The following is a 27,807-nucleotide window of genomic DNA, read 5'->3' on the forward strand; positions in this document are numbered from 1 at the left end:
CGGACCAACTCCAACCTGCACAAACCACGTCACACTCCTGAGGCCAGGCTCACGTCGGGCTTCTCCGAGTGGGTCCGTCACTTCCTCCAAGGCTCATGTGCCCCAGCTGTCCTCTACAAAACCTCTAGGCAGGTGCTCTATTCCAGTCCACTCACTGTTTTTCTGCAGCTCTCTATGCACCCCCAGATGAAGCCCCTCACACTCAAGCTAGAAATACCCTCCTGTCTTCTTCTCAAAGGCCAATTGTATCCATCTTTCAGCACTCACATGTACATCCCACTTAGCCTCCAGTCCAGCTCCCATCTGTAGTGAATTCTTCTACTTTCGAATCTGTAGCCTCCAGACTTGCCCCCTTGTTTGGGCTGTAGTACAAATAACCGTTTGGGGGTGAGATTCCTAGTTATTTTCTCCCTCTCAGTGTATTTCAGTTGGTTTCAACCATGGTTACTGAGATGCTACTATAGGCCACAGCCCAGGCATTAGCGAATCACAGACCTCAAATATATCACGGTCAAGTAAGGAAAAGAGAAATTGGCAAATGTTTATGCTCTAACTTGCTTACAGTAATATTGGACTGGAAATGACTCTGAGGGTCTCACCCTGTTGACTGATGGAAGGTTGTCACAGGCCAGCCAAGAAGGGAAATGCTAGAGAAGAAGACAGATATCTTTCCTTTGGAAGGAAAGATACTCAGTTTTAGATATTTTGAATTGGAGATTTGTGAATGGAAACCCTCAGGAGATGTTGAAAATGATGCTGGGAGGTTGGTTGTTTTTAGAAACGGTCATATTTTGGAAAATGTGTATCTGATAATTGGACGTGGAGAAGAAGGAGAAAGATATTAGTAGGAAAGGAAAGTATCACGGAAACCAAGAGGGAAGGAGAGGTCGGGGTCAACAGGAAGTGTGCCTGGACGGGGTGGTTAGGCAGGAACACTCTGGGAGAAGTTCTAGTGTGATGGCTCCAATGTGGGGAGGAAGTCAGTGGATGATCTTATATAATGAATGGATATTCTCAGAAATTAGCTGTCTTTATATTTGAGATATTTAGCCTTTAAAATTTTTAGAGCAGTGGCAATCTTTTAGTCCTGTATTTAGATTTTTGATCTATATTTTCTTTATATTAAGAATTTATTACAGAACATAGAAACTAAGATACTTGCATAATAAAATACCATTAGATGTGAGGAAACTTTTCATTTCAAGAAAACTTTGTGAGTCAGAAAAAAAGAATGATTGAGGTGTAGTTCATTTACAATGCTGTGTTAGTTACAAGTGTGCAATAAACTGATTCAGTTTCACATAAGTATATTTATGTGTATGTATGTACACACATATATTCTTTTTCAGATTCTTTTCTATTATAGGTTATCCCAAGGTATTGAGTATACTTCCCTGGGCTATACAGTAGGACCTTGTTGTTTATCTTTCATGTGTGGTAGCGTGTACCTGCTAATCCCAAACTCCTAATTTAACCCTCTGCCCTTTTCTGCTTTGATCACCATAGTTTGTTTTCTACATCTGTGAGTCTGTCTTTCTGTGTTGCAAATAAGTTCATCATATGATATTTGTCTTTTTCTGCCTTCCTTCACTCAGGATGCTCATTTCTGGGTCCACCCATGTTACTGCAAGTGGCGTTATTTCATTCTTTTCATGGCTGAGTGACATTCCATTATGTATATGTACCCCATCTTCTTTATCCATTGTTCTGTTGATGGACATTCTATTAAGCAACTATCTTTGTTTCTATATTCTTTCATATCCCCAGTGCCTGGGAAAGTGTCTGGCACATAAAATATGTCAATACATATTTGATGAATAAATGAATTATTTGATGATTTAAAAAAATAGTTTATTGAATTCATAGGATTTAGTTGAAAAATTATTTTTCTGCAAGTTTCATGGAAGGTATCTTCAGTAACTATACACCTTACCCTCCTAACCTGCCTTGTAAGTCTGTTTGTATTGTATTGGGGATATACTAGATGTTCAGTAAATGCTAATTGCATTAAACTGAATGGTACCAAGCTTTGGAATAATATTTTGCTTGCTAATTATTTTATGTTTGCATTCAAAAAGTATTACACAAGCACTTAATGAAATTTCAGTTGTTTTTAGAAAATCTGGGGAAAAGCAATGAAGAGTTTGAATGGATACAGTTATATCACTGAGCTCTGAGAGCCATAAAGCGAAGCAGAGAAAGCCATTGATTAATTGCCACAGAGCTAAGACCCTGTGGAATCACAAAATTTCCTGTAAAAGCACCTTTATACTTTAAAGCAGGATTTTCCATAATTGGAGTCAATTTTGTGGTTTTATGAAAGTCTTTCATCTCACTGAGATGTACTGATGAGTCTTAGCCCAAGGACTCCCTGAGGACTATTCACATGTTGAAGCATAGAGTCTATGTAATTTGTGGCAGTATGTCAAGCCATATGCCATTCTAATCATCAGATGTAGTAGCTGCCTATACTTCAATTCTGAGGCACTGCATTTTCAAGGAAAGAAGCACATTTCTGCATCTTGTAATTCAGAAGTTGTAACAAAGAGCTAATTGGCTTAAAATCAGCAGGCAGAGTCTATTTTGGACTATACGATGAGCAATCCTGAATAGCTCTCTGATGACCGAGTTGATCCCAAAGGTGACCTCGATGGCTTGGGGGGTCTCGGGCTTGATTGTCATCTCCTTTGCACAGACAGATGTGCTAGAGTCCCTCCCATCACCACTTGTTGACTTGTTTACCTAGTTTTGTTAGTAGAAGCGTACTGCATCTCACAGGAAGGGCGATCATCACTGCTGGTGATGATTCTGCCTCCAGCTGCCCGCCCCCAGGACCCACGCATCTGACTGTAGGAGCCCAGACCAGGCTTCTGAATCTCATTTGGAGCAGAGGCTCAGAGGCCTTTTAGGAATGTTTAAGCAACATTATTTAAATTATAGCCAAAGATCTTCCCTAAACACATTTGAATTTTTCATTACTCATAGGAGCATGATGTATTTTCCAGTCTCCGTTACAGAAATATTTTAAAGTGAATGGGAAGAGACTGTGCATGAAATATTAACAAGGTCTCGTTAGTGAGCATGAATTTGAATTAAACAAGCTGTGAGTTGTGTGGGATTTTTTTTTAATTGTTGTTATTTGTTTCAGCAAATTTTAAACCGTATTAGGGTCACCTGTTTTAGGGATTGCTCTTAAACTTCTGGTGATTTAAATGATGGATAAGCATTAAATCCAGAAGAGCATCTAATTTGGTTTTTAAAATTAAGAATCTTGAAGGAAGGAGAAATTATGATTAGGCGAAAGACGTTGGCTCTTAGGAAAGCTGAATTTCTTGAAGGTGATTCCTAAACTCTAAAAGGAAACAGTGTTTTTAAGTCCTTACACTTTGATGTGAGAAAAGAGTATCAATAGAGGTAGTAAAGCAATCTGAAATAATAAAACTTAAATTCATGAAAACGGAGATCAGGATTAATAGCTGTCAAATGTATGACACATATTTGGTCCTCTTTGGTGTTTACTCAGAAAGTCTTTGTCTGAATGCTGTTGTGATCATTGTTGCTTTTTTGGCATGCAGTGATTCTTTGGGGATCTCGGGTAAGTGTCCCATTGATGATTCACGAAAACCAAGCGGGTGATGTTGCTCTTACCTAAGGTGATGTGTTGGTGTTTCAGCCTCCCTCTCTTTCCAAGCACACGGAAGCGTGGTGGGTGGGAGAGTGTCCCCGTCCCAGAGGACCGGCCCTGCCGCTCAGCCCTGGAGGCTACAGATGGGCTGTGATTTGGAAAAGGGTCTTTGCATGGGTAGTTAAGTCAAGGGTCTTGAGAGGAGAAGATCCTCCTGGCTTCTCTGTTGAGTTCCAAGCCCAGTGACGAGTGTCCGTATCAGCGTGAGGCGAGGGAGAGTTGAGAGAGAAAAGGACTGAAGGGATATAGCCTGGAGCCTCCAGAAGCCGGAAGAAGCCAGGACGCCAAGTGGGGATGCCTGACTCCAGAGTGGCCGTTGGTTACAGCAGCTCTGGGAATTAACGCGCGTGTTCCTTGGTTCAGCGTTTACAGATTAGAAAAGTAGTGAGGAGTTGTAATTTGTAACACTGTAGTTTTCTTTTGTTTTGTTTTGTTTAAACTACATCCAATTCATTTGAAAATGACGTCTGCGTTTCCCCATGTCTTTCTTTGCTCACACGGTTTCCTCACCTGGAACACCCCTTTTTTCTGCTTTCCTGTTTTCCCAAGGCCCCAGTTCTTGGCCTCGTCCACATTTCTCTGCTCTCTCTCCCCTCATCAGCACGCATGCCAGATGCTTACACAGCCGTTTTCAAGTTGCAAAGTGCCTCTGAAACATTTCCACCACAACCGTCTGTGTAGATTTTCCATGGGGGGGTGTTCTGTGACTTAGCAAATACTGCACCGCTGTGTGTGAGCCTCCTGGGGGTGCCATGACAAACTCCCCCACACAGTGTGGCTTCAGACCGCAGACACACATCCTCTCACTCTTCTGTCCGCCGGCGTCTGAGATCAAGTGTCTGTGGGTCAGATCCCTCTCCAGGCTCTGAGAAGTATCTGTTCCAGGCCTCTCTCTCTCCCAGCTTCTGGGGTTGCCAGCAACTGGCATTCCTTGGCTTGTGGACACAGCACCCAGGTCTCTGCCTCCGTCTTTGTGAGGTTTTCTCTGCCTGTGTCTCTGTGTATCCCCTTCTCTTCTTTAAGGACACCAGTCATTGGATACCCCCAGCCCCACCCCGCCCCATGCAGTAGGACCTCATCATCTTAACCGATTTCATCCAGAGATCTTATTTCCAAAAAAGGGCACATTCTGACATTCTGGTTCTGGGTGGGCGTGAATTTTGCAGGGGTTACACCTTTCAACCCACTACCGGCCAGAAGGTCACATCACTGTGTCTCATTTTTCTCATTGCTGCCCGCCCCCACGTCTTTCTCTCCACTGTGGTGTGTGGTGAAGTCTGTATTCTCTCACCTCATGGAATCTGCGTTGTGGATAGATGCTCCAGGGCGCTTGGGGCTCCATTGCTGGGACTTTGCAGAGTACGCTGACCCTCCGCTAACACATCCATGGAGTTTGTGATTAAGAGGAACAGAGCAGTGAACCTCAAAAACACTCGTTTTGAAGTTTAAGTGGTACCGCTTCTTGGCCTTTTGGCTAAGATCAAGTGAAGGTTAAGTGGTAAGCATGCAATCAATGCAAGAATGACTGTTTTGCAGCGTTGTGTCAAAGACACCAGTCACATTTCCCCAACAAGAGCTGAAGGTCTTTCTATGCAGAATTACCACCATATTTAGCAAACTTTTAAACTCATCAATCACAGATATTGAGGTCATGAGCATATTTCAGGAGCCATCTAATCAACTGGCCACACTGAGAATGTTAAGAGTCCCGATTGACTTCTCTAAATTATTGGTAAATGTCCTTGATTTGTTAGAAAAGATATTTATTATTTCTTGTATGTTATACATATGCTCATGTTGTATACATCGATGTTTCTAGGTGTGTTAGAATATTTGTTTTTATTTATCATGGTATTAATGCAGCTTTAGCAGATGATAAAGAATATGTAACCTCCACAGTCATAGTGTCATTTTTTCTTACACTTCCTGTATCATTTGAAAGCCTTCAGTGGAAGGTTAGTGCAGAAAATTGAGATTTTCCTCTGTCTGTGGAAAGTATAATATTAAAAGAAAAAGTATTTAGAAATCTGTTTCACCTTATGTTAATGTGACATTCTGTTTTTCACCGACTACCTGGTGATTTTTGTGATGGGTAATGCTATCTCGATTAAAGACAATTTTTGTAAAAAATTACATTCTTTACCATTTAGCCTTGTGACTAATATTTTAATCAAGCACACACCTGTAAGGTCTTTGAAGTTTTATTGCAGATTTTTAAAGATCCTTTCACTGTTATTTCCCTTAAGAAAATGGAAGCACTCTCTGCAATTTCCATACATATTCTGAGATGTCATTTTACAGCAGGAGGAAAAGGTATAGCACATTATATGATGTGCTCGTAGGTACATCTTTATGTGGGTGGGGCGTGACTGCATTCACCGAGGTTCCTTTTTCATCCCCCTAAGTCACATCCCAGCGAGATGGATAAAGTCGTAATCCCAGACAGTAGACCCTGATCCTTATCATCATGTCATTCATTTCCACAAGCCTTTCCGGGAACCCAATTACTAAAAGATTGCTGATCGGACTGATGTGGCGGAGAGACTGATTTGTGGCCAGTCTGTAAAATACGTGATTTTTTTCCCCCTGCTCCTTGAAAAGAATCTACCCCTATTGTGGAATAAATTAAGTGTGAAACATGTCGGGTGAGATTTATGGTGTTGCCCAGACTTCTGAGAAGCAGAGATCTTTATCTCACGGAGGCTGCCATACATTACATTCTGGGTCACACATGGATGACAGCCAACCTCTTTGCCCTCAGACATATTTACATAACTTTTTTCCGGGGGGTGGGGGGAGGATGCCTTGGGCCCTTCAATTTCCCCAGGCCACCTGTGTCAGGAGCATTCTCTAGCTTGTTGGCTGGCCTTCACCCCCAGAGATTTGTGGGAGACCCCATGTGCCCAAGACGATTCTGAAAGTGAACCTTTAAATCAGCAGAAAAAGGAGATGAACTAATCAACAAGGAAGCTTCCTTTTATTTCTCTCCTTCTTTTCTCCAGGCAGAATCCCCAGACATAACAATGAAATCTGTCTGGTCTAATCCAAACTGTTACTGTTAAAGGTTATTTGACAAGGATATTTTGACCCGTACAGAAAGAGCTTAATTTACATCTGTGTTTGTTCACCTCTTGGGCAGACTTTTAGAAAAATAAGAATGAACTCCTCCAGGCTCCTGGTGCTCCATTTCTTGTATCAGTTTCACCTTTGGTGTAAATTTTTGTAGATTTGATAAATGTTTACTTATCCAGGGTTTTATTAGGAAGAAAAAAAAATGCAGGCTCTTATTTAGGGAATCTCACTGTTTTCTTTTTTTTTTTCAAAGGTTTCACTGGTTCTTTCATCTTCATGGGATGACAGACATTTATAAATACGAAACTTTAGAATTTCTTAGAATATTGATATCTTATTGTTAGTTGATTGGTATTTTTCTTCTCAAAAGGAACCAAAGAAGCATGTTCATAAATTTCAGATATGGTCATCTCAATTCAGTGCCCATATTCAGATTCTAGATGTTTAGATAAAAACACTTACCAGTAATACTATATGCTTCTAGTAACTTATTTTCTTGAGTAGTATATATCCACTTAAAGTGAATCAGAATGAAAGCAAGCAAAACTACTGGATGGAATCAGTTAATGGAAAAATAAAAAAAATAGAAACTTCTGCTTACAAATATTGATGCTATAAAGAGATCAATTTACCATTACACATGAAATCCAGACTTCTTCAGCAAACCTCCGGTAGAAAGCTGAAACCAGGCATGCAAAATTATCAGACCCATTTACGACTGCTGCAAACAATCTTATTTCTTTGGCTAAAATCCAGCTTTAGACATTCTGATGTGATCTAGTGAATTCCAGAACGTATGTCAAAAGTTTCCCATTTTTATCAGCTGTTAATCCCATCTCTTTCCCAGGGATTATATTTTGCATCATGTAAATATCGTGGTGGAGATGGGGATTACGAACTTGACGAGTGAACTTACTTCCATTCTGTAAATGTTGGTGATTCCCAAGAGAGTATTTTCTGTCTCCCTCAGGGAGTTTACACGCTCTCGTGACTCGGTTTCTTGTGGGACTGGCTCCCGTCTCTCCTGCCTGTGTCTCCGAGGGCTCCACCTCTCTGCGTCCGCCTTTAATCTCTCTGCTTGCATCGCGTCTTCATGTTCACAAATCCAGAAGCTCAACTAAACTAAATTCCAGACACTCCCTCAACTGACTCTAAAAATGTAAATAAATAAATGAAACTGATTTTCCGTGTTAGTCCCACTTGTCAGTTCATGGTAAAACCAGAAACCCAGTTAATGACGGAATACCAGCGCTTCCCTCCCCTGTTGACCCTGGAATCCAAACGCCCGCTTTCCATTCCAGCCCCCGAGGTCACATCCTTCTCCCTCTTGGGTCCCTTCGACAGCCTCCTAATTCTCACTGGTAGAAGAGATGTGAATTCTCAGTAGAGATGGATGCGTCTCTTTCCTTAAAGGCGTGCGGACCGCCTCTGCTTCATGATTCTTCTTGTTTCTCTGGTAACACTGGCCAGATTAAATGTGATGACCCTGATTCCACTTGCTAATCATAGTCCTGAAACAGAGGTGGTGATGCCTGCTTGCTGGCCACGATTTTCACCTCCTAGCTTCCCTCCATGGTGGCTCAAAAGGTGACGAATCTGCTGGCAATGCGGAGACTCAGGTTCAGTCCCTGGGTGGGGAAGATCCCCTGGAGAAGGAAATGGTAACCCACTCCAGTATTCTTGCCTGGAAAATGCCATGGACAGAGAAGCCTGGTGGGCTACAGCCTGTGGGGTCGCAGAGAGTCAGACACAGCTGAGCGACCTTCACTTCAGATACTTCATAATTATATTGTATTCTCATCTTAAACTTAGCAGCAGTCTTAAACTTTAGCAGCAAATATCTGCTCTAGTAGCTGTTCCATATCTAAAATGCCCAGGAAGTGTTGATCCTCTGCAGACCTCGTCCCCAGACGCCCCATCTCCTGCCAGCACCACACCAGAGGCAGAGTTCACAGAGCATCAGGTCAGTAGTCCCTGGAGCCGTGATTCTCAAACTTGACCGTGATCTAGGATCAGCTAGGGGGTAAGTTCAAAAATGCAGATTCCTTGGCCCCGCCCCTCTAAACAATGATCAGAAAGGTCTGGGTGGAGGACTTCCTTGGTGATCCAGTGGTTAAGCATCTGCCTCCTAATGCAGGGGACACGGATTCGACCCCTGGTTAGGGACCCCCACCATGCCACAGAATAAGCCTGTGGGCCACAATTACTGAGTCTGAGCTTGAGCCTGCAAGTTGCAACCACTGAGCCCACTGAACTAGTTAAGCCTTCGTGCCTACAGCCCATGCTCTAGTCGCTGTTCCACACGAGAGGCTACCGCGGCTAGAAGCACCGCAGTGAGGAGTCCTCCCTGCTCCCCGCAACTGGGCCATGGACAGCAGTGAAGGCCTAGAGCAGCACCAAAAGTAATAAACAAATCAGTAAATCTTAGAAAGAAAAAAAAGGTCTGGGTGGGGTCCAAGGAGTGTGCATGTTTATTCGACACCAGAGAGTGTAGTCCGAGTCCCAGACACACCATAGGTGCTCACGCTAGGCACACACTTTAGGTCCTCGGTGGATCGGCCACCCGGTGGGTGCTCCCATGGCCTGTTTCCTGGGCCTCACACAGCCCTCCGCCTGCGTGCCAGTGTCTGGAGCTGGACTGGGACCACAGACTTGGAGAGTCAGGGCCTCGCTCTGGGAGACGCCAGGCTAACCAGGTGGCGCTGCTGGTGAAAGAACCTGCTGCCAAGGCAGATTTAGAGACACAGGTTAGATCAGGAAGATCCCCTGGAGGAGGGCGCGGCAGCCCACGCCAGTACTCTTCCCTGGAGAATCCCCATGGACAGAGGAGCCTGGCGGGCTGCAGTCCATGGGTTGCACAACATCGGATACGACTGAAGTGACTTGGTACGCACACTCTGGAAGAGCCCACACCTTCCTCAGCCCGGCGGGTAAGCCCGCCGCTCTTGCTGTAACTCAGGGAATTAAGACCAGAGATGCTGGCTGCAGCTGTCTCCTCGGAGCCCACTCACCTGTGCACTGCAGTTTTCCTTGGCGATTAGCCGCGCCTGCGCTTGACGAGCTCCAGTTGGGAAGACCGTGTGTGTGGTCTGGCCTTTTGTAAACTTCTCCCGGTGGACCCAGGGGCCCAGGAACCTTGATGGATGGTGATTCACACCCAGGGTGAAAGTTGTAGACCCTTGTCTTTACACACGGCGAACATAACTCATCCTTCAAGCACATGAACTGCGTTTACCTGCTCTTGTGCTACAGTGAGTGCGTCCAAAACAGGAGCACGCAGCTCCCGGCTCACGCCATCCTCCCGGCCTGGAGTCCCCAGCAGCACGTTCAGAGGAGTGTGCTAACCCTGAAACGTGGGGGAAAGCCTCCCGTTGCCTTTGAGCCATTTTACTGGACAGAATCATTCGAAAGGAAACCTTTGACGACATGACAATTTCCTTAAAGAGTCGTAGGGGGCCCTGTGCGTATAACATTCTCTGTTACAGACGTGAGGGATGCTGTCACTTACAGCATGAATCCTTAAGGGGGTAAAAAAAACAAGTCTGAGTTTCAGTTATGTAAAGACGGAGGGTGGAAAAGAGCATTTAACCTGGCCTCTGTCTTTTGTGACTTTCAGGCTTTCTCTCCTTTCATCCCCTAAGTAATAAACCAGCAGGAAGGGGAAGGGTGGGCTGAGAGCCGAGCGCCAGGGCTGCGTGACCTGGAAAGGCCCATGCCTGAAGCCTGCTTCCTGCCGTCCAGCAGCATCTGCTCTTCCCCTCCCGAGTGGCCCAGCTAAGCTAGAACAGCCTTGTTTGTCCCCCCAAAGAGAAACACTCAGAGAGCTAAAGCAGTGTTCCCATTGCTGCAAAATAATGAAGCCCGCGTGCTTCAAGATTCATCGATTTTATACGAAGCAAAAACTTTTGCCCAATCCATGCTTCCTACAGGCATCAAACCGCCCTCCTTGAGTGTCTGCACATGTACGAATTTTGTTCAGTATCTTTTCCATGTTACTTTGCCAGTTGGAGACTCTGACTGGCAAGTTTTGAGCTTTTGTTTTGGTGGGAGACCTCTAGCTTTTTCTCTTAACTATCGAAATACAATCAGGATGCCATTCATGAGACGTCCTAGAGCATAGGGTCTTGTGTTAATGACTTATCAACATAATCTCTTAGCTTCCCCTGTAGCTCAGTTGGTAAAGAGTCTGCCTGTAATGCAGGAGACCTGGATTCGATTCCTGGGTCAGGAAAATCCCCAGAAGAAGGAAATGGCAACCCACTCCAGTATTCTTGCCTGGGAAATCCCATGGCGAGAGGAGCCTGGTGGGCTACAGTTCACGGGGCACAAGAGTTGGACGTGACGGAGCGACTAAACCACCAACATGATCTAAAATAAAAACAGGCAGCATGATTTTGTGCTGTATGGTCACTATAACAAAACCTTTTTGTTCATTTCGTCGAATATTTAATGAATCTGCCTGGAGGACAAGACACTTGGCTTGTTGTTGCAGAGGCAGAGCTGTAGTCACTCTCTCCAGAAACAAGAGAAGGCCCCTCAGAAGACAAGGTATAACAGAAGCAAAGACAGACAAGGAAAGTTTTTAGACAATCAGTCATCCACTTGTGCACGCGTGCGTGTGTGTGTGTGTGTGTGTTCAATCCAGAATCGTCAGATTCCCCTGAAAAGCAAGAGGCTAGAATTGTAGACTGGGGCCATGAAGAGGAGGACCCTACACCGCAGGGTCAGCTCTGGGATGTTAAATAACCCGCCAAATGCCCACGGATATAGATGCCTTAGCTGGGTGTCCAGAGTCTCATGAGGCACCGCTGTCTCTAATCAGGAAGGCATGCAGGAGCCAAGCTCCAGGTTGAGATTTCTCAACCCCAATCCAATGTCATTTGGGGCCAGATACTTCTTCACCATGCAGCTTCCAGGGCACTGTAGGATGTCTGCAGCATTCTGGTCCTTCCAACCCCTCAGTTGTGACAAACACAAATGTCTCCAGAAACTGGTCACCCCTGGCTGAGAACCTCCGCTCCAGATGATATAGAAATTTGTTTATATTCAACACCGTGTAATACATAACATAATACATAGCTCACATTCTAATACTGGTAAGCCACGTTCTGGCCTAGGACCAAACTGGGTAGTTGATTGAGAAGTATCTGAAAGTTGTTTATCCGTTTGGCTTTACCTCTTAGCTCAGCTGGTGCTAGTGGTAAAGAATCTGCCTGCAAGTGCAGGAGATATAAGAGATGCAGGTTTGGTCCCTGGGTCGGGAAGATCCCCTGGAGAAGGACCTGGCAACCCACTCCAGTATTCCTGCCTGGAGAATCCCATGGACAGAGGAACCTGGAAGTCCATGGGGTCACAAAGAGTCGAACATGACTGCCTGACTAAGCATGACTTATTTTCACTTTAGTTCAGTCGCTCAGTCGTTTCTGACTCTTTGTGACCCCATGGACTGTAGCACCCCAGGCCTCCCTGTCCATCACCAACTCCCGGAGCTTGCTCAAACTCATGTCCATGGAATTGGCGATGCCATCCAACTGTCTCATCCTCTGTCGTCCCCTTCTCCTCCTGCCTTGAATCTTTCTCAGCATCATAAAGACTTACCTTACTCAATATAATTTTTAGATCCGTCCATGTTGCTGTAAATGGTATTATTCCATTCTTTTTTATGACTGGGTAGCATTCCATTGTGTACACATACCAGGCCTCCTTCATCCATTCTTCTATCGATGTGCATTCAGGTTGCTTCCGTATCCTGGCTATTATATGGCAAATAGTGCTGTCATGAACACTGGGGTGCATGTCTCTTTCCGAATTAGAGTTTTCTCTGGATATATGCTCAGGAGTGGGATTGTGGGATCACACAGTAGCTCTATTTTTAGTTTTTAATGCAGAAGCCTTTCCACTTCTCGTCCTGAGGTGACACTTGCTTCCTTCCCAAGGTGTCGTGAAGCCTTTCTAACTTGGGTTAGAGAGTTTTCTGAGCAGGTGAGAGTTTTTGAGACCAAAGGGACCACAGTGGGATGTGAATCAGCACCATTTTCTCCAACACTGGAGGAGGACTCTGCCCATCCGAACGGGAGAGGCATCCCTGATTCAGTGTGCAGAGAAGAGCCTGGGAAGGAGAGCTTTGAACTTGCTTGGAGTGAGAACTTTACGACCTGAAGACATTGCTCTTATGAATAATTTAAAACTGTCACTGAGTCAAATTGTTCTTAAAAGAAAAAATTACTTTCACGGTCATGTTTAACCATTAGTAATGATGCTGCTTTCTTTTATTATAGGTAATGTATGAAGCTGTTGGAGCAATTGAAAAAAATAAAGACTCCCTTTCACAGAATCTTCTATTTGTAATGAAAAGTAAGTTTCCCTCCTCTATGGTTAAAATGCCACCCGTTCTTTATGTCCCTGGCTCTGAACATGGTCCTGTAAAGTATGCCACCAGCTAAGGATAACTGAATTATCTTTTGCATTCTGATGCCCGGAATAATAAGGGGTGGGTCTTGCCACGCTACACTCTGGTTACAGTTTAATTTGGAGTCTAGTAGAAACCATAATTTAACTAAGCTTTTAGCAGATAGAAATATAAAACACCTTTACCACTCTGGTGGTGTGAATATAAAAAAGCTCTTCTGTGCGGACTGATGAAGATGAATATGGTTTCCAGAGTTATTTAGGCCACAGCAGGGTGAATTCCATTACTTAAGATGACTCGGGAGTACACCTAAGGGTGGTATTTTATTCTTATGCACTTTCAGATATAAAGAGCTGATGTTTATAAAGTAAAATGAGAGTGCAAATTTATATATACATGCACACATGCATATATGTATATAGCAATATAAATTTATAGGCAATAGCTACTTAGTGAACCTTAGTACTTTATAAATACATATTTATACATGTAGTACTTTATATACATATATTTATATATATATCTATAACCCTATAGTACATGTAAAATGATGTACTGTATATATATAGAGTATATTTATATGCATATATGCCCATATACAGATCTACGTATGACATATAAATTCTATCCCTTTAGTAATTATTTTATTAATAGCACTTCTGCAGTGATTCACATTTTCCTAATAACCTCTTCAACGAATTAAAATGTATCATCTTTTGTGCTTTAAGTTGCTCTAAATGAGATGAAGCCATTTATCACTCCTGGGAAACGAAGCACATGATAGCCTTTCATGAAATAGTTGGATGCCTTTGAGCTGGAAACAAAACATCCGTATCACTTCTGGCTTAAGGAACATCTTTACCTTAAATCAAATGGCAGAGTTGCAATCTACTGCTTTTCATGGAGAACGACTCCACTTGCCTCTCAGGATGTATGGTTACTGAGTTCTCTTAAAGGCTGAGGCTGATGATAAAAGCATGGACTTGGAATAATACCGTGTAAAAACAAAAGAGTGAGATAACTGATCTTATGATCACTGGAAATACCTTCCTTCTGCTTTTCAAATATTTGGACTTTCATTTATAACATACTTCAGTTTAATCCATATATTTTATGAAGATCTAATGTACAGCACGTTTTTAAAGTTGGCACAGGAATATATATTTAGAATGGAAACAAGATAGCGTGTGTTATTGCAATTCTGCTTATCTTAATAGAGTCCTTATATTTTAAAGTTACTCTTTTGTGTATGCTTCCTGACAAGTGCCAAGAGAAAACAGGTGAATCTGATTTTAAATATTTTAGACTATAGATACATCTGAACATGAGCATAACATTTACAATGTGTTCATGCAAGAGGTGGCAAGCACTTTCTGGAAAGGGCTAGAAGATAAATATTTTACCCTTTGAGAGCCATAAGTTCACTGTTACAGTGACTCAACTCTGCTATGATAATGAGGTTGTGGCTATAGACAATACATATGGATGTGGCTGTGTTCCAATAAACCTTTATTTACAAAAACAGGCAATGGTCTGGATTTGGCGCCCAGGCCACAGTGGCTCGCCCATTCTGTCATACAAGCAAAGATGGAGGATTGAGATAGTGTTTTATGAATCTGTGGAATGTCCTGACACTGCAAATAGTTATTAAAAGAAAGTGTAGTTTACAGATAACAGTAATGTTTCCAGACACCTTGCTAAGTACTTTGCTTACAGCACCTGATTTGCATCCTATTATCCAAAAGCTCTGCTTGAGGAAGGAGGTGGGGTCTGTGGCAGGATCCTCGCGACCTGGCTGGGTCTCTGAGACCCCCGCCGGGTGCAGACGGGAGCTGGGTGACAACAGCTCCAAGAGAAAAGCAGCAGGGGTCCCCTGGGCGCCTGAGATGAGAAGCCAGGTCCACCTGACTCCGAAAGACGCAGAGAAGTTAAAATCCAGACTCTGTAGTCTGCTTAGCAGCAGAGGAAAGGGATTTACCGCCGATGCTGCTGCTGGGAGTTCTGCATTCCTGCTTACCGACCGTGGGCACCTCGGTCAGCTCATCCCCTTTTCCTGGCAGGAAGGCGCCCAGAGCGTTGTGCGGAGACCCCAGCGAGGGCTGCTTCTCACTGCCGCTTGTGCATATGGGGACCTGCAGGAAAATGCCAGCTGCGGGCGACTCCTAGAAATAGAGAAGGGAGGCCAGAGCTGTCGCTTCTGCAGGGGCTTCCTCCCCAGGTTCCTGGGCGCGACGCCAAGGCCGGATGTCTCCGCGCACGCGCTCCGCCGGTGGGCGGGGCTTCGCTGTCCCGCGAAGACATGTCTCCATCGCAGGGCGACGGCTCTCCCCTTGACCTTCACGCGGTCCCAGCCTGCGATCCAGAGAGGGGATAGACACCGTCCTGTTGTGTTTCCGTTCGTAGTTAGGTCTAGGGTCAAGAGACTGAGTAAGACATTTCCCCAATTACGGGAATGCCTTGTTGCACTGTATTATCCGTGGTTCCATTCATCCACGGACTAGTTAAAAAAATATATATATATATAAAAATATAAATAATATTTTTAATTTAGTTAAACAGGTCGTGGCGTTATATGTTTATTGTTTCAGTGTTGTTTTGAAACAGTCTCAGACTTAAAGAAAAGTCGCAAAATTAGTGCAAAGAACTCCCATATGCTCTTTTTCCAGACTGACTTTTTTCGTTTTCTTCCTTTTTCTCTCTTGCTATCTCCTTCCCATCTGTGTATGTGTGTACATTCTCTGAACCACAGGAGAATGGCCAAAGGTTGTCTTTCTGCCCAAATTCTTCGGTCCATATCCTGAGACCAAGGACGTGACCTCCATAACCCCAGAAAATGATCAAACTATTAAATATTGATATGACACCAGTGTCTAATTCAGAGTTCATGTAACACTTTACAGATTATCCCCCAAATCTCTTTCAGAATGATTTCCCCCCCAATTCAGGATCATTTGGTGAGTTTAGTTGCCATTTCTCAGTAGTCTTCTTTAATCTGGGACACTTCCTCAGCTTTTCTTCTTGACATTAATATTTTAAAAAGTGGAAGACCGGTTTTTAAAGAATGTCCCTCAGTGTGGGCTTATTTGCTGTCTCCTCACGTTGGAATCAGTTTCCACCGTCTTGGCAGGAGCCCCACGGAGGTGATGATGTTTCCTTCTTAGCGTTGTGTTCCAAAGCTCACGGTGACCTTCACCTTGGTCACTCTGTCCTTCAGAGTTCCCTAATGTCACTGTTTTCTATTTTAACTGATGTCATTTATAAAGAAGTGTTTAGCACAAGCTTTCACCCATTGGTTTTGACTGAGGCAATGATTCTTGCCTAAATCAGTGATCTCTCTTTTGGTTACAAAAGTGTGATTTTTCTAACCCCATCTTCAGCAATGACATCCTGCTATAAGAACTCTCCTTTCTGATAATTCATGCATCCATCCATTCATTATCAGTGTGGACTCATGGGTTGTTATTTTATTTAAGGGACACAATTCATCACTGTCATCATTTTGATAATAAAATTGCCCAAGACTTATCCAGTGAGAACCCCTCCATGCTGATTCTTGTGTTCTTTTGACAGGTTCTTTCATCTTTTTTTAGCACTGTTTTACATTCTGGCTTTCCAAAATATTCTAAGATCTTCTACCTTGCCTCACATCCTAAACTAGCCACTTACCCAAGAAGCCTTATTTTATAAACAAATAATATGAAGAAACTTAGAAATGGGGGCAGGGTGAGCTCACTGCAACTGGAGTCTCACTGCTTTTAGACCCGTTCAGAACTGGAAAATTTAAGATATGCATATAAATTTTATACACACATATATAAAACTGTATATTAAAGATCATGAATTTATTGTGATTCCCAAAACTTAAACCCATAACCACAAGGTTCCTGTTTACCTTCCTGCAATCCATAATAGTGTCTTCCCTTCTCTGTCCCTTTCTCCTGGCTCGATGGTTTTTTTTTTAATTCGTGCAGTGACTTTTCACTGAATGCACTGCTAATAAATATATTAGCTGGGCAAGTGAAATAATCTGAGTGTGGAAATGGGAGAAACTAAGCCACTTTGCTTCTGGCCATTGCTGACTGTCCAGTGGGCTGAGACTGATCCCAAACAGTTTATCCATGTTACATCATTCTTGTAGAAACCCACAAAGTAGGTCCTCAGTGGTTATTTTATAGAAAAGGAAATTAAGACTTAAACACGGCCCGTGTACAGATATAAATAACACGAGAAACATGCCTTCTAGGTCCTTAACTGACAGACATGGTTCTCACTTGACTGTTCAGATTTGCCACCAAAAATCCATTCATTCATGCAACCTTTTCTCCTTGAGGTGTCAGGAAAGACATATGGACTCAGGATTACTAGAATTTTTGTAACCTGACATCTAAAAGTTACCAACTTGCTTTCACGTTTGCAGCGTAACTGGATCAGAAAAAAAGGCACCTCTTCCCCCAACAGCAGAGACAGCCGAGTGAGTCAGGGGCTCCCCCGATGTCTACAGATGCCCTGAGAGCTTCCTCCTGGGGCTGTGGGCTCCTGGCAGTTATTTTCCTGGAACAGAGAGCTGATAATGGAAACCATAAGTCTTCATGACTTGGTCAAGTGCACTGAGGTCTCTTAGGTCTGAGCAGGTCCTATCCGGTTCTGGATATTAGGAGAGCAGCAAGTGCCTCTGAATTTGAGAGCAAAGGTTTCAGGGCGCAGGATGGGTGCAGGAAGAGTTTGGGATCCAGACTCCAGGTGGAGGGCAAAGAAAGTCAAAATCCCTCAAACGGTGTGATGGGTAGTGGGGAAAATAAAAACAAAAAGGGCAGAAGGAAATGTAGATTGCCTCCCCACACAGAACATTTTAGTGGTTAGAGGGCTAGGATGAGGAGTAAGCTTAGTGCTTGCGTAAATTGCGATTCTAATGCCACTTACAATATTCATTTATTTATTTCCCAGCTAGTGAAAATGTCGTGATCAATCATTTGTTCCAGTCGAAACTGTCACACACAGGAGCCCTCGTATCTTCCTCTCCTTCTTTTAAATTCAGAGGACGTAAATCTGCCCGGCTCAGTAGGAAAATGACAGCGTCTTCAGTGATGGGAGAAAACAGGAATTATCTAGAACTTAGTAAGGTAGGAGTTCTTTATGATCTGTGTCCAGTTGTTTTTAAATTTGCTTGGCACATTTGCTTCTTCTTTTAAAGAACAAAAAAAAAATTGCACAATCCTCTATGCTAATGGAAAGAAATTGATATTTTAATTTAACAAAATTAACAGAAAGACTGCTTACCTAAAGTATAACCCTTGGGGAGAGGATGGTATGAGAGAATGTAGTGGAATGAAAACGTGATAGCAAATACAGGATTAGGCATTTTATTGGCTGTCTTTGCAACATCCTTTTTAAGTCTCATCTCTGTGACTGTGTTTTTGATGAATGGGAGGTAACTTCGGGGACAGAAGGTTTAAAGGGAATAAACTTAGCTACCTTATTCCGTTGACATTAATCACTTCAGAGGTTTTAGGTCTCTAAACAATAAATTGTAGTTTCTCATACAGACATAGTCTATTTTTCAGGTCCTGGAGTGTTTTCACTGTGTGTTTTGTAGATTTTTAACTTATTTTAGCTTTACGTTAATTTTTTAATGTGTATTCGTTCCACACCCGCAAGGTTGTACTTACAACCTAAAGATTTTGATGATTTGTAAAAATAGAACAAAAAATTCAGTGAAGAGCTGTTTCAAACTGAAATGTATTGAGTTTATGAATTCAGTGCCAGTTTGTTTTGCTTGCCTTCACAAAAACTTTAAAAGACGAGAAGTAAGGTTGGGAAGGGGTCCAAGATGATCCATTTTAAAAATTCAGTCGTTGTAGCCTGCTGGAATGCATTTTTGCTTACCAATTAAAATAAAAGCATGATTAAAATCAGCTCTGTTACAGAAGAGTGGCAGAAATGTGTACAGCAGAGATGTATGTGTGTATGTGTGTGTGTGTGTATGTGTGTGTTTAGCCAGTAGACCCTAGAGTTTCAAATCTTTTGATACAGTTGTTGCCTAACCGGAGGATCACTGGAATTCCATCTCACTGCATATTAAAATGGCATCTTTTATATAAAAGAGACAAAGAGTTCCTCCTTGTAAGGAAGATCTCTATTCCTGGGGGTTTTGCTGAAACTTCTGGCCCCTGCTTTCTCAATCATCCTGGAAATCATGAGCAAGAAATCACCACACACCTCCAAACTGTAATTTTTAACCTTAATTATTAAACATTACGAGGCATAGATGCCATTAGTCTTTCCCCTAAAGGACTGCAAAAGCGAGATAATTCACAGCCTTTCCTCCACCCAGAAAGGGAAATTGAGTGTTCAATTTCACAGGATGAAGATTTATTTATTATGATTTTTCCTTAAGTGTTCCATCCTTCACTTCCCTCTGAGGGTCCTCACCCCTGCACACACACCCCTGTGACCAGAGGGTTGCTTTCTGCCCACCCTTCAACTGAGCATCACGCCCAGGTTTGTGTTTATAGAAAACAGGCTGATCTTCGACCGGTCACTTCATTTTCCCTTCCCTTGTCAGCTACACTTGATCATTCCAGCTTGACACTTCATCTTAATGGGAGGAAATGAGCTACTGCCTTGATAGCAGCACCGTATTGACAAGAATGTTTCATCAAATTTTTCTTCTATCGAGACCTTTTAGTTTAAGATAAATGATTCTCAATCGATAGATCTGTTGGTCTCAGTCTGTATGATGTTGTGAAATGTAACAGTACATTAGTGGCTGAGGCTCCTCTTAACCCCTGGTAGAATTTAATTAATTACCTTCTGCTCTTTCTTTCTTCACCCACTGCCTTGATTTTCACTTATTCTTTTATATCCATAATCATTTCATTTTTATTGCAGGTGAATCTTTTTCTTTAAGAGCTATATATAATTACTCATCAAAAAAAGTCTACCATCATTTTTCATATCATTTTACTAACCTCTTGTAACATTAAAAAATGAAGAAGAAGAAAAGGAAGGGAGAAAATGAGTAAGACACTGATTATAGTTAACTTAGGGAACAAAACAATGATTATTAAAACAACGAATTTTTGTAACATAAAATAGTTTTACCCCAGAATAAGCTACATTTCATGACAAACAATTAGTAATATAATAAAGGAGACCAGGGTCAGTTTATTGTACCACCGAGCTAGTCAACATCTGTTTATTCTCAAATTAAAATAGTTGCAGGTTGGTGACAGCCATGGACTTAAAAGGATGCAGTAAAGGTTATTTTACATGTAGTTGCTTATTTTCCTACCATTGCAGAAAATCACTTGGGGCTGATTTTTATAGCCTGTTTTAAATCTCCATCTGCCTGTGAGTGAACTTGCATGAATGGGAGGGTTAATTTTTTTTCTACTACACTGGGACTTAGTAAAATAAACGTGCTCATGCTTTCCTTTTGTTTCATTACAGTTATTAAAAAAGAAAGGAAATTCTACATTTCTTCAAAGACTAGACCGGGGAGGTCCAGCCACCATTGCGTCGCAACTCAGGGTTAGTGAAGTTTCCCGATTTCAAAATTTTCCATTTTGATTGTATCAACTGTAAAGGTTTTACATGGAATTTTCTTCCATTTTGACCACTTAAGTAACTTCAGAAAAGTAAGCATGCACACACACGTGTACACACGCAAAGTGAGTGAATGCATAATACATAAGATTCATGGACTGAAGATAAAGGTTTTTATTTAAACATTGCTTTACCGCGTCAGTTGGTGTCTTCTTTGGAGAATCAGTGTGTTTTACTTCTCTCCTTAGAAAACTCTGACGGATATTACTGGGAAACTTCAGAAGTGCACTCCACACTTTATTCACTGCATCAAGCCCAATAACTCAAAGCTGCCAGACACCTTTGATAACTTCTACGTGTCCGCTCAGCTGCAGTACGTCGGGATCCTGGAGATGGTGAAGAGTGTCCGCCATGGCTACCCTGTCCGCCTCTCCTTCTCCGATTTCCTGTCGAGGTAGGTTTTTCTCTCGCATCCACCATCCCCAGAACTTGTGACATTATTGTAAGTGGACCTTCTGACTGCTTTTCTGGCATTTCTTCTATTGCTCATAATCTTTTACCATGAGTAAACAAAATGCTCTCAAAAACCGTGAAATGCACTGACAAAGCTTATATAAAAAGCTTTTAAATTTACTGAGGACAGTCACTTGGAAACAATTTTCATAGTTCCTTAAATTTAGGTTCCCTTGGGTTTAAAGATTTATAAAACTGTTGCTTATAATATTGACTTAAAATTATAATTGGATACAAGAAGTTATGTGTGGGATTATTTTCTCCTTAAATGTCTGAACAAAATATTTTTTTAGGTCGAGGGTTGGCACTCATGGGCCAAATTTAGCTGATTATCTATTTTTTGTAAATAAAGTTTTATTGGAACACAATGAGAATATCTTGTTTTTTTAGGCAGTCAAAACAATAAGAACAGTGTGGGCAAAAAAGAAAGTATTTGGTAATCTTATATAAAAGCATGAAATTTAAAATGATATTGATATAAAGTAATATCAATATTATAAGCCAAAAATTTAACATTAATGGATAAAAGCTAGTTGAACAACAGTAGTATGGTGAAATCTATTTGGCAAACCGTTTATCTAAAAGAAGAGAGTTTAAGACTTTGGTTGAGCAGCAAAACAGTTTGAGCCACTGGTATGAAAAAGCTGCTAAACTCAGACAACCTATCAACCAAAAGACTTAAATCACCAAGTTGGAAATAGTCATAACAAAGGGTATAATATTTGAACTATGACTAAATTTAATTTTTATAACCTTTGTTTTTTCCAGAGGACAGAAATAGAAGTTGTTTATTGTGTATTTTAAATTTCCCAAAGACACAAATAAGAAACTAAACATCGTATGAGCCATTCATTGCTAAAGAAGTGATAGAATGTTCAGAAGGGGAAGATAAAGTTCGCCACATTTAGGGATAAAGTATCTGGAGAATGAATATGTTTAGCCTGCAGAATATATAGTGCAGATAGACGAGATATTTGGTTTAAATGTAAAAGATGCTTATTCATGAGTGAAAAGACACACTGTCTCCTATTTATAGGGAGGAACTGCAAAGTTGGGCAGTACACAGGGCTACACTGAGGATGAATATGTGCTGAATGTAAGAATTATTTGTGCTTTTGTTAAATGGGGACGGTAGTGTTACCATCACTGCTTATTCTACACCGAGAGGTGTCTGGTAGCTCTGGTCACCCTCTTTCTGTTCCCTCAATGGACATCTGTTTATAGTCCCCAGAAATGTTTGGTCTGTTCATGAGTATATATTTCTCATGCATAAGAATTTAAGTATTAAAAGTCAGCCTTCCCACCCCTTCAATCCAAGTCTTTGGATCAATGAGTTTGAAACCTGCCCACATACAAGTTTGAAGTAATAGATTCCCATATTTACCCCAGACCTTCTGGACGACAGTCAGCAGAGAGTGGGGTCCAGGGACCCTTGGTTTATCTGATGGAGAAGGGTGTGGTTTTGTTATCTGCAGGCATCATATGACCTCAGAGGGTCCCCAGCCTTGATGAACTGTAGTTCACTTGGCAGTATTGGCTCCCTTCCCAAGTTGTGCTGAGTGCAGTGGTTCTCCAATGTTAGTGTCCATGACAGGCTTGTTAAAATACAGATTTCTGGGCAGCAGCCCCAGTGTTCTAGATCAGTTGGTCTAGATGTGCTGTGCTGTGTTTAGTCACTCAGTCATGTCTGACTGTTTGCAACCCCATGGACTGCAGCCCACCAGACTCCTTTGCCCATGGGGATTCTCCAGGCAAGAATACTGGACTGGGTTGCCATGCCCTCCTCCAGAGGATCTTACTGACTCAGGGAATCGAACCCAGGTCTCCCACATTGCAGGCGGATTCTTTACTAGGTGAGCTACCTGGAAAGCCCCTGGTCTAGATGAGTTTTGCAAATTACCATTTCTAGAGAGTTCCCAGGTGAAGCTGATGTTGCTGGTGTGTGGACAACGTTTAGAGAACTACCACCCTAGAACATCTACTCACTTGGAGATTATATCTTTATTTTATTTGGTTTGATTTTCTTCAGCCAAGGATTGGAAGTATGTGAGTGCCTTGATAATTATCAAAGGGAACTTGCTGAGGATGCAAAGTGAAAGTGTTAGTTGCTCAGTCTTGTCTGACTCTTTGCAACCCTATGGACTGTAGCCCACTAGGATCCTCTGTTCAAGGGATTCTCCAGGCAAGAATATCAGAGTGGGTAGCCATTCCCTTTTCCAGGGGATCTTCCCAACCCTGGGATTGAACCGTGGTCTCCTGCACTGCAGGCAGATTCTTTACCATCTGAGCCACCAGGAAGTCTCAGGCATTTACTGATTTACTGGATTAAAACTTGCACATTTGTTGAGATTTCCAAGATCTGTGTACAGTTGAAGTTTCTGGAGCACTGTAAATGGATTCTGTATTGGATATGAAATAGGATTAATCTCACTCTATAAACAATTTTTTAAAGCTCATTGAATGCATTCTCTGCTCTTTATTTTGTTAGAGTGTTTTAGACTCATGCAGTCAGAGAAAGTTGGCTTTAAAGTGTCCCTCAGAGTTTCTCTGGAATAATTTTTAATAGCTGCATGGATCTTCCTTATAGCTACTCCAGCAAGTGGTCACTTAAATTGTCCCATTTTCCCAGAAGAGAGTGGAGAACATGAGTCTGTGTGTGTATACAATATTATATGGCATAATATTAGAAAATGTTTGACCTTTATTTTTGTCTCATTTGACATATATACATATATACTTACCAAGACTTATCTGTATTAAAATAGTATTTGTAATGATTATCTTTTAAAATTAAGTACCCTTTTCCACATATATACATTTCTTACTTTATTCTGACTTCTAGACAGAGACTTTATCTTATTCAGTCACAATGCCTGTGCATTTGTCTGTTTAGTCAATGTTTTCAGAATGAAGCTGGCATTGGAGGTTAATATTTGTTCAATTTAAAGTACTGTTTCTGCGTAACAGAGAGCCTAGCTATACTATATTTGCTTGGAAAATGATGCTTTTTGGTAAATCTCTGCATTTCTTAACTGGCCCCTTACATAAAAGGAGATGTGAGTTTCAATTTATCATCCTTATTTATAATTGCATATCAGTATAAATGGACGTCCCTGGTAGCTCAGATGGTAAAGAATCCGCCTGCAATGTGGGAGATATGGGTTTGATCCCTGGGTTGGGAAGATCTCCTGAAGGAGGGCATGGCAACCCACTCCAGTGTTCTTGCCTGGAGAATCCCCATGGACAGAGGAGGCAGATAGGCTCTGGTCCATGGGGTCACAAAGAGTCGGACACAACTGAGTGACTAAGCGCACACATGAATGGAGTTATTAATGTATTTCAGTGGAAATTTGTCACCATATCACTTGAATAAAGGACACCAGTCTGGAATATTATTACAAAAACACGATCCATAGAGAGATTCTCAGTTACTAGACAACTTCAATAAAACACAATTCACATCAACAAGTAACATATTTATTCATAAAGCTCATTAGAACCTTGAAGTTCCCCCAGGCAGTCAAGCATTGTTGTATAAACAAAGCCTCAAGGTGCAAATTAATAGAAGTTTTTGGTTGCCAGAATATCATATAAAAATTCCTATGTAAAACATTTCTATTCATATCACCTTGTCTTACATGTTAGAGAATCAAAACCCATCAAACCAATTACTTTGTTTAGTTTACAAAGAGGAGTGTGGTTACTGGAAAAATACTGGGCAAAGAAAACCACGTCCAATTTTGAAACAAGCACCTATTCATTGGAACTGCATTTGTTGCTTCTGAAACCCAACGTGACAGTGGATGTGGCTAATGGATATTCTGTGGAACCCAGAGGTGGACGTGATGGTATTTGCAAATGCGCTTCCTGATTTCTTGGCTTTAATAGCTGTCCATCATTCTGAGGCTTCCTAATCAAAAGTGGAGAATTGTGTTTGTGGAGAAATCCTATTTTGATTAAATGAGAAGCATGCTTGTCGAATTTTTCCCCCCTAATAGCAGCAGTAGCTTCTGAGTGGGGTAATAAGGCAAGATACTGTCTCCATGGCAAAGACCTTACAAGTTTAGGTACAGGAGGAAGAAGGAACAGAGCAATAGAAGTAAATTATTAAGTGCAAATCATGATACATCATTGGATCACCTACTGTGGACTGAATCGTGTCTTCTTAATAGTCGTGTGTTAGACCCTAACCCCTGAGGTGACTGTATTTGGAGATGGTTCTGTGTGTGTGTGTGTGTGTGTGTGTGTGTGAGTTGCTTAGTCATGTCCGACTCTCTGCAACCCCATAGACTGTAGCCCACCAGGCCCCTCCGTCCATGGGATTCTCCAGGCAAGAACACTGGAGTGGGTTGCCATTTCCTTCTCTAAACGGAACTATGGAAAGAAAGAAAGTGAAGTCGCTCCGTCGTGTCAGACTGTTTGCGACCCCATGGACTGTAGCCTACCAGGCTCCTCCATCCATGGGATTTTCCAGGCGAGAGTACTGGAGTGGGGTGCCATTGCCTTCTCCAGGGAAATGGTGCTATGAGGAGGTAATTAGGGTTAAATGAGGTCATAAGGGTGGGGCTCTGGACCGGTAGGGTTCGTGTCCGTGTAGGAAGAATCACAGCGTGTCCTTCTGTGCTCGCTGAACGCGCAGTGGGAAGGCAGCACGGGGGTGGTTTAGTCGCTGAGCTGCGTCCCACTCTTTGCGAGCCCATGAACTGTAGCCCTCCAGGCTGCTCCGTCCGCGGGATTTCCCGGGCAAGAACACTGGAGTGGGCTCCCACTTCCTTCTCCAGGGGTCTCGCCCACTCGGGGGTGGACCTGGGTCTCCTGCACTTGCAGGCAGGTTTTTCCCTCCTGTGCCGCCAGGGAGGCCCAGCGGGACGGGCTGTCTGCTCACCAGGAGGAGACCTCAGTGGAAACTGGACGAGCCCACACCTTGGTCCTGTACGTCCCAGCCTCCAGGCCTTTGAGAAGACAGGCCTCTGCTGCTATAACCCTCCAGAGCTGTGGTCTCTTGAGCTGCCTGAGGCACCTGTGTTTGTGGGCATGTGTTTCTGTGGGGTCAGTAGGTAGCAAACCTGTCGCCCTGAGGTTTGAGAAGTTTCGGATACCTTGTTTGTGTTACCTGCTCCCCTCGTGCTGAAGGGAGGAAGTCAAGTTAACAAGTACATATCATGGGGCTTCAGCAACTTGTGTCTCTGCTCACGTAATCACATTTCTACTGTTTTCTCTATTTACTCAGTGACATTTACTTGATATTTAAGATTCACTCAGGCATCCTCTTATTGAAAAATCATTTATAAAATCCCATAATGGTCTGTGTCTCATCTCTAAGCTTCAAAAAGACCTTATGTATTATACTTATTATACATTCACTGGAAATATTCATTTAATATGAATATTTATGAATAATATTATATCCAAATATTATTTGTTAATATTTACCAACTATTCACTGGAGCAGAGGTTAGCAGACGATCAGATCGGTTCTGGCCTGCCACCTACTTGTGTTATGACCTGAGATATAAGCATATCTCTACATTTTAAAATTGTCAAATGTTAAATGCTTGCCTACATAGTACGCTCATTTTTGCCTCTTGACGTACAAAGATAAAATGTTTACTCTCTGGCCCTTTATAGAAAAAAATCGCTACCCTACCCTAGACCACAGGCTCCATGGATGAGGGCAGGTTTTTCCTGCCTGCGTGGACACTAGCATGAATACTGGAGTGGGTTGCCAGTCACCCATCATGCTTCTGGGTCTAAACTCTATGAAATCGAACAGGAAAGATCTGACATCGTCTTCCATTTCAACAGCTTTCTCTAATGTTAGTTGCATCCTTCAGTTTGTGAGAACTTTCTGATGGCTTTGTAAAAGACAGATGCACCAGTACATTCTGTAGAACATAAAAATTCCAAGTCAGTGGCTTGCAACAGCAAAGGTTTCTTTCTCTTTTACGTTACATTGACCGTATTTAGAAGTCACACACCTTAGCTTGAATCAGCTGTGATCTGGGTCTCTTTTTCATGATGCACCCCAGGGTTAAGGAATAGCCCAGATCTAGGACATGTCCTTCCTGTATCAGGGGAGAAGAGGCTTGGCTGAGTGGCTGTTACAACGTGTGCTGAGATTCAGCATCTGTTGCTCTCTTATATTCCATTGTTAAAGCAGCCACTTGGCCTAGGCTGCCATCCGTGGGCTGGAGAATCACCTTACTTGCTGGAGGTAACCCAGGTGATGGTGGTGGTTTAGTTGCTAAGTCATGTCCGACTCTGGCAACCCCATGGACTGTAACCCAGCAGGCTCTTCCATCCATGGGATTCTCCAGGCAAGAATATTGGAGTGGGCTGCCATTTCCTTCTGCATGGGATCTTCCAACCCAGGGATCAAACCAGAGTCTCCTGCATTGCAGGCAGCCTCCTGCATTGCAAGCGAATTCTTTACTGCCAAGCCACCAGGGAGCAGGTAAGAAGGAGTGGGGGTGTGTACACTTCTGGCTCAGTTAGCAGTTGCCCCAAAACTTAGTGGCATAACATAGCAGTTTGTTATTTCTCCCACTTCTGTGGGATAACTGGGCTTAGCGGGTCAATACTT

At 42.5% G+C, this 27,807-nt stretch overlaps 1 protein-coding gene across 3 annotated transcripts in view; it reads left to right on the plus strand.

Annotated features, from left to right (window-relative positions):
- The window catches only part of MYO16 (myosin XVI), a 504,859-nt gene that overhangs the window by 346,791 nt on the left and 130,261 nt on the right, over window positions 1–27,807 (plus strand). For all 3 annotated transcript variants that reach the window (XM_043891888.1, XM_043891887.1, XM_043891889.1), the window contains 4 exons: window positions 13,036–13,111; window positions 18,111–18,286; window positions 20,616–20,696; window positions 20,960–21,165. In XM_043891888.1, the coding sequence (XP_043747823.1) occupies window positions 13,036–13,111; window positions 18,111–18,286; window positions 20,616–20,696; window positions 20,960–21,165 (539 nt within the window). The remainder of the gene's footprint in view (window positions 1–13,035; window positions 13,112–18,110; window positions 18,287–20,615; window positions 20,697–20,959; window positions 21,166–27,807) is intronic.

The sequence above is a fragment of the Cervus elaphus genome, chromosome 30, assembly GCF_910594005.1.
Source record: "Cervus elaphus chromosome 30, mCerEla1.1, whole genome shotgun sequence".
Lineage (NCBI taxonomy): Eukaryota > Metazoa > Chordata > Mammalia > Artiodactyla > Cervidae > Cervus > Cervus elaphus.